The 12,393-nt window shown below is 45.4% G+C and overlaps 1 protein-coding gene across 1 annotated transcript in view; it reads left to right on the top strand.

The window, feature by feature from the left end:
* Window positions 1–12,393, top strand: part of PRKDC (protein kinase, DNA-activated, catalytic subunit) — a 490,177-nt gene that overhangs the window by 277,928 nt on the left and 199,856 nt on the right. Inside the window, exon 60 of the mRNA XM_030214157.1 lies at window positions 4,167–4,279. Within this exon, the coding sequence (XP_030070017.1) occupies window positions 4,167–4,279 (113 nt within the window). The remainder of the gene's footprint in view (window positions 1–4,166; window positions 4,280–12,393) is intronic.

The following is a 12,393-nucleotide window of genomic DNA, read 5'->3' as shown; positions in this document are numbered from 1 at the left end:
TAGTAACAATATAACATCATCTATCATCATGCTATACCAGTGGCGTAGCCAGACAGCCAATTTTGGGTGGGCCTGAGCACAAAGTGGGTGGGCACAAATTTTTCTCTCTTCCCCAGCACTTCCCAATTCAAAATATAAGTACTTTTTCAGATGAGGATTCCCAATCTCTGTCAGCTGAAGGCCTCCAGTAAAGATGGCCAGAACTCCTCTCCACCAAGCCCAGTAGGCAGCAGCAACTCCTCGAGCCACTGTTGCAAGCACCCCATACATTCTTAGTTGTCAGTGGCTCCAGGATGCTGCCCCCCTCTGCCAAGCTCAGTAGAAGGCATCTCTGGCCAGCTTCAGAAGAGACCCCAGCTAGTAGGGCTTGGGAATCCCCACTAGCTACAGCAAGGGTCAGGGCTGCCGTTAGCCATGCTGGTGACCAGGCCAGAAAATAAAGCCCCTCCCCTAATTCCCTCTCCTCTCTAATCTCCTCATCTGCAGTTAAAGTCACACTGACAGACTCTCAAATTAGAAATAAAAATATATAGACAAAATTGAACTGTGAACCTCAGCATGTACTGCAACACTGGAGAGAAAAAAAACCCAAAACAAAAGCGCATTTCCTTTTGTACTTAACACAATAAAAAGACATCCGCTATGCACATTTCCCAAAGTTAACATATTCCATTTAAAATATTCAAAGTAAAATGATTTTCCTACCTTTATTGTCTGGACATTTTATTTTTCCATCATGTTGGTTCCAATTTCTGTCTGTATTCTGTTAATTCTTCAAGTGGTTGTCCATTTGTCTTTTTTCTCCTGTCGTTTCATTTCCTCACTACACCTACATCTGAAATATTGATCCTATTTTAGCTCTTTCCTTTCTTTTTTTCTTTTCTGCCTCTGTACACTCAAATTTCATCCTCTTTCTAAATCTTTTCCTCCTTTTTACTTTTCAGATATCTATCACATTTCCATCTCCTTTCACCCACTAGCTCTCCCATTCCCCATCTCTCTCCTTCTCAGCCTTCCATTCCCTTCTATCTTCGATCTTCTACTACTACTACTATTTAGCATTTCTATAGCGCTACAAGGCGTACGCCAATCTACATGCCATTACCATATTTCTACCCCCTGTGATCACTATTCTCTCATTTTTTCCTTGCCATCTGCACTCCCTGGGCCTCTCCCCCATGCTTTCCACCATTCCCAGTGTCTCCCTCCCTCCACCCTTCCAGCCCAGCATCTGTTCCCTCTTTCTACCCTGCTCACCCTCGTAGCCTGATATTTCTCTATCCCTTTTACTTCCCACCACCAGCATCTTCCTTTCCCATCTCTCTCCCCTCCCCCATTGTGCAGCATTTTCCCCTTTCTCTTCCCTACCATCCATTGTCTATCTTCTCTCCCTGGATCCATCTTCCCTCTTTCTCCCCTCCCCCGCTTGTGCATCTCTCCTTTCCTCTTCTCTTCTCCACCTTCATGTCCAACTTTTCTCCCTCTCCCTGCCTTGAGCCCCTGGTTTCACATCTCTCTCTACATCCACCCCCCCTTCTGTGAAATAATACTTCCTTAGGTTACTCCTAAGACTATTCCCTCTTATCTTTGTCATGTGCCCCCTCATTCCAGAGCTCTCCTTCACTTGAAAAAGGCTCTCTTCCTGTACATAAATGCCCTTGAGATATTTAAACGTCTCTATCATTGTCTCCTCTCTCCCTCCTCTCTTCCAGCAAATACATGTTGAGGTTCATAAGCCTGTCCCTATAATTTTTGTATTCAAGACCGCTTACTAATTTCGTTGCCACCTTCTGGACTGACTCCATCCTGTTTATATCTTTCCGTAGGTGCGGCCTCCAGAACTGCACGCAGTACTCCAAATGAGGCCTCACCAGAGACTTATACAACGGCACCATCACCTCCTTTTTCCTGCTGGTCATGCAAATCGGAGGGAGGGAGTTGGGGTCTTGAACTGGCAGGGGGGGGGGGGTTGATGTGCTTGGGGGGGGGAGGGACTTGGGTGGTGCCCGGGGGGGGGGTGTTGATGTGTTTGGGGGGAGGGGCTTGGGTGATGTGCCGAGGGGGGGGGGTTGATGCACTGAGGGGGGATTGTCTGCGGTGCCGCGCTTGTGTTGCAGGGAGCAGCACACTCACAGCTGATTCCCAGGCAGGGGGAGGAGTACCTCCCCCTGCCTGGGAATCAGCTGTGAGTCACGTCAACCTGGCTTCGTAGCCTAGCTCAGGAGCCACGAACACGGGCAGCTACTTTAGAACGTTGATGGTGAGAATTATTATATAGGATGTGATATTGTAAACAACCACATGCATCAGGGAGTTCTAAAGAGGCTCCCATCTTTGTTAAAGAGTAACCACTTGGTGAGTCTAAATTGCCTATGCCTAGTTTTTTCCATGGTAAGCGAAGAAATCACTCGGAATCCCCACTGGGCCAAAGGTGGAGCTTCTGGCATTACCCAATTAATGAAATACTTCTATGTTCCAGCAGTGGCATGCATTTCAGAAAGCATTTAGCTCATTTTGAGTAGTGGAAAAGTAGTCAAGAGTCCCAATGTTGCCCTTAAATTAAAGCCCCACAGTGTTGAAATATATTGGCACAATATCTTTCAGAATTGCAAAATAACAGAGCAAGTTCAAAACATATGGCCCAGTGTAACACCAGGCTGCTGCCATTTCGATTATGTATCTACATTATACAGTGTAGCTTATATGCTCTATAGGTTGAAATATACACCCACGTTAAGAATTTATATTCATTTCCCATAACAAGATATTCCCCTGACCTCCCTGATTGCAAATCCCTGCCCCATAGCTCTGCCAATTTATCATATTCACAGGGTAGAATTTTACTTTGTAAATATTTGTGATGGAAGGCCATAAGCATCTTAAATTGAGCTCACTTCCATATAGTCTGTTATATTGAGGAATCCAGTTCCACCACATAATGTCTTAACTGTAAATAAGCAAAAACATCTCTTCTATCAAGATGGAATTCCTCTGATAGATTGAAAGTCTAGTGTTTGATTCAGAAGACAGATTTAAAGTCTTTAAATCTGTCTTCTGAATCTAACATGTGAATCTAATTGTATCCCTTTATCTGCCAAAAGTTTTAGTTTGTAGGCCAGGCAAAAGTCCAGGTTACCTTGAATTGATAATAAAGGAGTATTTACACAATAGCTTCCATGTCATTCATAAGGGCCTGAACATTATTGTATAATCTTGGTGCCTAAATGTAAGTGATATTTGCATGCTAAAATTACAGAACCACTAGAAATTATGCATGTGAATATAACATTCATGCATGTATGTTCTCTGTGCACACTAAATGTATTCTGGGCAGTGCATGGGCAGGATCCAACTTTTTGCATGTAACTTATAGAATACAATATGTTAAGCGCTAAAATCCAACACTTATGTGTAAGCATTTACACATGCTATAGACCAGGCATGGGTGCTCATGCTTAAATGTTGGTGTGTTAAAACCAATGGCATCTAAATGACCAGACACCGTTATAGAATAGCACTTAGCGCCCAGCATGTCACATGCATTTTGACACCTATGTTTTAGCCCCTATGGGCCTTATTCCATAAAGGTTATACTCCTAAATTACCAGCATAATCTGTTCTCCAAAATAGATTATGCTCGTAATTTAGGAGCATAACCTTTATAGAATAAGGTCTTATATGGGCTTTAATTTTTTTCAGAAATGCGATTAGCTGCAACATGCAAATTATAGCCAAAATGTATAGGGAGAGCCTATATCAGTTTCCTGTGCTGGGATTGAAATGTTTAATTGTCCAGCAGCCTTGATTATAAATAGATGTTAAAACTCTACATGAGCGTTTATTTCTGAAACAATGGATCCCAAAACCTTATTAAACTGTACCTGGAGGAGTTATATCAGCAGATCACATGTGACATTTTGGCATAGGACCTGATTTAATTCTGTGTGGAAACATTTAAAGAAGCATTTTATCATTCTGTATATGCCCTGAAATCAGCAAACCCGTATTTGTACTATTTCATAAAAGTATGTTTTCATTTCCAAAAATTTGATTACAAGATAAAACAATATACATTTCAAGATTCTCAACCAAGAGACTTTAGTTTATGTTATGATTCATTGCTTGTTATGACAGTGACGTTCTCCATGCATGTGCTTTTTTTGTAGGTATTGATGATAGGTCTGATATTTTGAGGCTCCGGAGGCGTTTCTTAAAGGATCAAGGACAGATCAGCAAAATATTTGTCAGAAAAGGAGTTGCTGAACAGAAACGAGAAAAGGTTTGTCTGTTCTCCAGTGATGAGTGTACTGTTGGCCCTTCTATATACTACAATATTTATCAGTTTTGATAAATTTGATAAATATCTTAAATCACAAAACACAGAGGCTGGTGCTATAAATCACCAAAAGTCACGCATTCTGCTGAGAAAGTGTTTTCTTTGGTGATACCTTGCTATGTTACAATTGTATGCTGTACCATTGGATTCTCTAGCCCATTTGTATGTTATCTGTGACTAAGACGTCTTGTTTGACTCCTGAAGCAGGCGCGGTTAGCGCCAAAAACGCAGGACTGCATCTAGTCTTTGGATTTTTTATGAGTTTTTGGATTTTACTTTTTTGTTTTTGAATAAACCTGCTCTCTGGATATACATTTTGAGGGGCATAATCGAACGGGGACGACGATCTCTAAGGATGCCCATCTCTGAGGATGTCCCCGCGAATTGCCAGGGCATCCCGTATTATCGAAACAAGATGGGCATCCATCTTTCGTTTCGATAATACGGTCGGGGACGCCCAAATCTCAACATTTAGGTCGGCCTTAGAGGTGGGCAACCTCTGTTTTTGCCGATAATGGAAACCGAGGACGCCCATCTCAAAAATGACCAAATCCAAGGCATTTGGTCGTGGGAGGAGCCAGCATTCGTAGTGCACTGGTCCCCCTCAAATGCCAGGACACCAACCTGGCACCCTAGGGGGGGCACTGCAGTGAACTTCACAAATTGCTTCCAGGTGCATAGCTCCCTTACCTTGGGTGCTGAGCCCCCCCAAAACCCACTCCCCATAACTGTACACCACTACCATAGGCCTTAGGGATAAATGGGGGCACCTACATGTGGGTACAGTGGGTTTCGGGTATGTTTTGGAGGGCTCACATTTACCAGCACAAGTGTAACAGGTGTGTGTGGGGGGGGGGGGGGGGGGGGGGGACTGGCTCCGCCTGCCTGAAGTGCACTGCACTCACTAAAAACTGCTCCAGGGACCTGCATATTGCTGTGATGCAGCTGGGTATGACATTTGAGGCTGGCATAGAGGCTGGTAAAAAATTTATTTTTATTAATTTTGTTTGGGTGGGAGAGGGTTGGTGACCACTGGGGGGAGTAAGAGGAGGTCATCCCCGATCTCCGGTGGTCATCTGGTCAGTTCGGGCACTTTTCAAGGCTTGGTCGTGAAAAAAAAGGGACCAAGTAACGTCAGCCAAATGCTCGTCAGGGACGCCCTTCTTTTTTCCATTATTGGCCGAGGACCGCCATCTCTTAACCACACCCCCATCCCACCTTTGCGACGCTGCCGACACGCCCCTGTGAACTTTGGTCGTCCCTGCGATGGAATGCAGTTGAGGACGCCCAAAATCAGCTTTTGATTATGCCGATTTGGGTGACCCTAAGAGAAGTACACCCATCTCCCGATTTGTGTCGAAAGATGGGCGCCCTTCTCTTTCGATTATGCCCCTGTTGGTCTACCCCCTACTTCTTCTTTTTTATAAACCTGTTGCAGCCACATTTTGCATAAACATGCTGCATCATGGGTATGTTTTAATGAAAAACTGAAAAAAATAAACATCAAAAATCAATAACTAATAATAGGAATAGATAATAAAAAACGAATGCAAGAAAACAATGACCTGTAAAAATGTTACTTAAAAAAATAAAAATAAGAGGTTTTAACATAGAACAAATGAGTTGTAGAAATCTCTTTCATGTATAGTTCAATATGTTTTTATTTTATATTTATATATTAAACATAAATTTTTAAGCAATATCACACCTTAATTAACAGGAAAAACAAATAAATTGACAAAAGGAATAATGATTATTTTCACTTTGGCCACATATTTCTTTCATGTATATATTATAGATCACTAAAGAGAATTCAAAACCTTATCTTTTCATTAAGAGCTAAACAGCCAAAATCTTACATACCATAAATCCTTTCATTGAATTTGGTGCTATAGATTTTCAAAGTAAAAGCGTCCACTACAATGCCTTATGAATACTGGCTAAATCAACTTGAATGGACCTAATAGTATTGGTGTGGGGACTTACTTTAAATATGAGTTAATTATGTCCCAACCATCCACAATTCTATATACTTTACAATTCAAATACACATATTCATCATATCTTCAATAGTGCGTAGTATATATGTTTTTTAAAGAAACGGGGATCTTCAGAATATTCAACAGCAGTTCCCATTTGGGCACAGCATCCCATACACTTATGGCGCTGTATACTGGCAACATGTGTATTATACATGCTGATCCATATGCCAGACAACAACCTATACCATCAGGAAACAGTGTGGTCACATAAACATCTGTAATCTAAACATGAACATCATTACATTGTAGAGTGTTGTGACATTAGCTCTAGGTATTATAAGAACTTATCCGAATAACTGTTAGCTGAGCTTGATGAAAAAAATTACTGTTAATAACCTTTCTCTTCCCAAAGACTGCTTCATAACAATCCATCACAACTTCTACCTCCTAGTATCATCCATTATCCTTTTCTTAATGTTTTTAGTCTCATGCATTACACCAGTGGTCTCTAATGTTTCTTATACCTCACACTTACACTATTTGCTTTTGTCTCACCTAGACTGTAAACCACACTGAACCCTGGGAAAGGGGATATTAGAGGTATACAAGAATTGATTTGAATTGAATTGAGTTATCCTTGCATTTAAATTGTAACTAAAATCATCGTACATCATAATAATCATATTACCCAGGTAAATTGAACAGTACTACCTAAAAATCACAGTATATATAGAATCTGTCCTATATCATTGCAAATTTTAATCCAAATAATTGGTGTGTCGTTCAGTACAATACAAATTAAGCAGCACATAACTTCTAAGTGCTGATTCTGTCAGAGCTGCTTCTGTACTGAGAACTTTCAAAACTCTAACATGTAAGTAAATAAAGGGGTTCTTTTACTAAGTTGCAGTAAGCACTAACGTGTGCTTACCACAGGCCGTGCTGAGGCAACCCGCAGTAAATTTGCCATGTGCCCATGCTACCCACATGCTAAAAAAATTAAAATTTATTTTTTTAGCACTGAGGCAGTTCTGGAGACAGAGAGTGGGCATGTTCTGCGCTAGTCAGTGCAGCTATATTGCCGCACATCAATTAGCACGAGCCGTTACCGCCTATATAATGGGTGGCAGTAGGGTCATGTGCGCTAATAGGAAAATTTAGCATGTGGCCTTTAATACTAAAAAGGAAAATCAGCCACTTTACCCCTGCAGTAAAAATGGCCTTAGTGTACAGGAATGATCAGTTTACCACAGTTTAGTAAAAGGACCTCAGAGTGTCATAGCCAACAAAAGTAAGAGCCATAAATCAAATGTAGCTCAAATTAAAAGTCATAGAAACCATGCTACCCAATAGAGAGAGTCATTGATAATAAATTATGCACCAGTGCACAGTCCATATAAAAGATTCAACCTGTATTTATAAGGTGTTTATCAGATCCTTATACTTGAAGTTATAGCATCAAATTTTGTGTAACAACTCTTTTGACTGTTTAGCTCTTAATGAAAAGATATAGTTTTAAATTATGTGTAGAGGCCTGTAATATATACCTGAAAGAGATTTCTACCATTGCATTGGTTGTCAGTTAAATGCCTCTATATGTACTTTATATTTTTATTTTTGTTTTTGTTTAAAGTAATATTTTTATATATATAATTGTTCATGTTTTTTCTTTTTTTTTATCATCTATTTTTATTATTCATGTTGATTTTCAATTATTTTTGCAGTGATGCAGCCTCACAATAAGCAGTGGTTTTTATTATAGATCATATGTTGTAGCACTCTTCTTCTTTTTTGGCTGTGAATATCTTAAATGACAAGGCGAGCTAAGAATGACCATCTATTTAGGTAACTAGAGGCAGTTAAATCCTTAAGATCTATTTTTGAATTCCTCATTGTTTTTTTTCCTAGTATATGAGACAGGCCTATCCAGCTACTTGAATTTAGAAAATATATATTTAAAGCTTCTGATTTTTTATTTATGAAATGTAAAGATTATAATCAAGTAACAACTTGTACAGAAAGCTAAATAGTAAGAGAAAAGAAAACACACAAATAGGGAGAAAAATCTCCCAATTTAGGAAATCAAATATTTGTGGTAATAGCTGAAGCCCACTATAGGGGGATCCAATATTTAATTATTTATTTGTTGCATTTGTATCCCACATTTTCTCACCTATTTGCAGGCTCAGTTTGGCCTACATTATACGGTAATGGCGATCGCCATTTCCAGAATGAGAAATACAAAGTGGTATTGCTTTAAAGTTCATAAGTGACAGAGTAAATTAAGCAGTCAAGTATACAGAATTCATTTCCGGACTGAGAACTAAGTGGTATGGTCTTAAAGTTCGTTAGTGACAAAGTAGATGAAGCATTACGTATAGAGATTTCGGTTATGTCCAGTTCTGGTATAAGTATCATTGTCTGGTATTTAGGATGGATCATTCTTAAACAGCTTGGTTTTTAGTGATTTTCGGAAGTTTGTTAGGTCGTGCATTGTTTTTATGGCGTTTGGTAGTACATTCCATAGTTGCGTGCCTATGTAGGAGACGCTGGATGCATATGTTGATTTATACTTTAGTCCTTTGCAGCTGGGGTAGTGGAGATTCAGGAATGTGCGTGTTGACCTTTTTGTGTTCCTGGCTGGTAAGTCTATGAGGTCTGACATGTAGACCGGGGCCTCGCCGTGAATGATTTTATGAATCAGGGTGCAGATTTTGAGTGCAATACGTTCTTTAAGTGGGAGCCATTGTAGTTTTTGTCTTAGGGGTTTGGCGCTTTCGTATTTCGTTTTTCCAAAGTCTGGCTGCTGTGTTTTGTAGAGACCAAGGAAATTTACTATCAAGGAGATTAAGGAAAACTCTCTTTGCACTAAGTGAGAAAGAGAGAACAAAAAAGTATTCACCCCCTTTACATCCTGAGGTACTAATACAAAAGACTCGTTTAGAAAAGCTTCTAATTTTAACCAATTAAAACACACCCATTCTCCGAGGACAAGCAGGCTGCTTGTTCTCACGACTGAGTGACGTCCGCGGCAGCCCCCACCAACCGGAAAAGGCTTCGCGGGACGGTCGGCACGCAGGGCACGCCCACCGCGCATGCGCGGCCGTCTTCCCACCCGTGCGCGACCGCTCCCGCCAGTGCCTTTTTTTCCGCGTCTGGAGAGAGTCGTGCTTTGCCGCTCTCTCTGCTTTCAGCCGCCGGAAAGTCGATCGCGTTTACGCGGATCGTTGTTTTTTCTATTTAATTTTTTGTTACCGCCGGTTTCCCTTTTCTTTTTCAAAAAAAAAAAAACCTGAGCGTGTGGAGCACGCGCTCCCTTTTTCCCTCGTTTCCAGCGGGGACGCCACGTTGCGGCCTAGTGGCCGCACGGTCGTTTTCTTTTTCGAGGTGTGATTTTCGCCACTGCGGCCGGCCGATCTCGCAGACCGACACCCACGCTTGGTGCCTCCAGTGCCTCGGGCCGGAGCACAATATCAAGTCGTGTTCCCTGTGTCTCGGTCTCCGGAAACGGACTCAAGTTGCGAGGCAAGTTCTGCGGGACCGTCTTTTTGGAACTTGCGCCGGCCCCTCGACGTCGACCTCGACGGCATCGGTATCGACGCCCGGTCCTTCGGTACCGGTATCGATGCCCGAGACATCGGCACCGATGGCATCGACCCCAGGAGAACAGGTCCCTTCGGCCCGCCGGTCCGCCGGCGAGGGTGGAGGTCAGCGGCCGCGTGGGCAGTCGGCCCCGGTCACTCCCTCAGCCCGTGGTCCACGGGACCGAACCCTGTCTGACCCGGCTCCTCGAGACCGAGGGGGATCGTCCTCCTCCTCCTCCATACCTCCCGGCGCCGGTGACGCGCATCGAAAGAAGGACAAGAAGCGTCGTCACCGGTCGCCCTCGGTGCATCCGGACATCGGAGAGGAGGCGACGCCGAAGCGTCATCGCCGAGAGGAGAGGTCCCCGTCGGTTGTGTAGGTACCGACGCGTCAGGGTTCCGGCACCTCGGTGCCGTCTCCTGGCCCCCATCAGCTTCTGACACCAACACCCCTGCCGGCCCCACCGCCTTTCCCGGCAGCGGGCCTGGACGAGTGCCTCAGAGCCATCCTTCCGGGGATCCTGGAAGGGCTGATGCGCCAGGCTGTGCCGGTGCCGGGGGTGCTTGCGCCCTCGGCGCCGATGTCTGTGGCGCCGGCGAGCTCTAGCCCGGCGCCGGGGCCGTCGACACCGCCGCCGCTTGCGGCGCCGGTCTCGACCGCCACGCAGGTGGAGTCCCCGTCGACGTCGATGGAGGGAGCTCCGTCCCCGCCGACGCGGGAGTCCACCGCTCGACGACACCGAGACCTCGGTGCCTCGACGTCGAGCCGGGCCCGGTTCAGGACTCAGCTACATGAGCTCATGTCCGATACCGAGGATGAGGCCTCGTGGGGGGAAGAGGAGGACCCTAGATATTTCTCCTCAGAGGAGTCTACGGGCCTTCCCTCGGACCCCACGCCTTCACCGGAGAGGAAGCTCTCACCTCCTGAGAGTCTCTCCTTTGCCTCCTTTGTGCGGGATATGTCTATTAGCATTCCCTTTCCCGTGGTCTCTGTGGAAGAGCCGAGATGCTCGAGGTCCTCGACTATCCATCACCACCTAGAGAGTCCTCCACGGTGCCGCTGCACAATGTCCTCAAGGAGACACTGCTTCGGAACTGGGTGCGACCGTTAACTAACCCCACCATTCCCAAGAAAGCAGAGTCCCAGTACAGGATCCACTCGGACCCGGAGTTAATGCGGCCCCAATTGCCCCATGACTCGGCGGTCGTGGATTCTGCTCTCAAGAGGGCACGGAGTTCGAGGGATACCGCCTCGGCGCCCCCGGGGCGGGAGTCTCGCACTCTGGACTCGTTTGGGAGGAAGGCCTACCAATCCTCCATGCTCGTGACCCGCATCCAGTCATACCTGCTCTATATGAGCATCCACATGCGGACTAATGTGCAACAACTGGCGGACCTGGTCGATAAGCTCCCCCCGAAGCAGTCCAGGCCTTATCAGGAGGTGGTCAGGCAGCTGAAGGCGTGCAGAAAGTTCCTGTCCAGGGGTATCTATGACATCTGTGACGTGGCATCTCGTGCTGTGGCCCAAGGTATAGTGATGCGCAGGCTCTCATGGCTGCGTGCCTCTGACCTGGACAACCGCACCCAGCAGAGACTGGCCGACGTCCCTTGCCGGGGGGATAACATTTTTGGTGAGAAGGTCGAGCAGATGGTGGACCAACTGCATCAGCGGGAAACCGCTCTCGACAAGCTCTCCCACCGGGCACCTTCAGCATCCACCTCAGCAGGTGGACGTTTTTCCCGGGCCCGGCAGGCTGCACCCTATTCTTTTGCAAAGCATAGGTACAACCAGCCGGCCCGAAGGCCTCGTCAGGCACAGGGACAGCCCCAGCGCGCTCGTTCCCGTCAACAGCGTGCGCCTAAGCAGCCCCCTGCGCCTCCACAGCAAAAGCCAGGGACGGGCTTTTGACTGGATCCACGGGAACATAGCCGCCCTCAAAGTGTCCGTACCGGACGATCTGCCGGTCGGGGGGAGGTTAAAATTTTTTCACCAAAGGTGGCCTCTCATAACCTCCGACCAGTGGATTCTCCAAATAGTGCGGTGCGGATACGCCCTGAATTTGGCCTCCCTGCCTCCAAATTGTCCTCCGGGAGCTCAATCCTTCAGCTCCCATCACAAGCAGGTACTTGCAGAGGAACTCTCCGCCCTTCTCAGCGCCAATGCGGTCGAGCCCGTACCACCCGGGCAGGAAGGGCAGGGATTCTATTCCAGGTACTTCCTTGTGGAAAAGAAAACAGGGGGGATGCGTCCCATCCTAGACCTGAGAGGCCTGAACAAATTCCTGGTCAAAGAAAAGTTCAGGATGCTTTCCTTGGGCACCCTTCTGCCAATGATTCAGAAAAACGATTGGCTATGTTCCCTGGATTTAAAGGATGCATATACTCACATCCCGATACTGCCAGCTCACAGACAGTATCTCAGATTCCGCCTGGGCGCATGGCACTTTCAGTACTGTGTGCTGCCCTTTGGGCTCGCCTCCGCCCCACGAGT

The sequence above is a fragment of the Microcaecilia unicolor genome, chromosome 1 (genome assembly GCF_901765095.1).
Source record: "Microcaecilia unicolor chromosome 1, aMicUni1.1, whole genome shotgun sequence".
Taxonomy (NCBI): Eukaryota; Metazoa; Chordata; class Amphibia; order Gymnophiona; family Siphonopidae; genus Microcaecilia; species Microcaecilia unicolor.
This window is presented reverse-complemented; position numbering and strand designations above follow the sequence as displayed.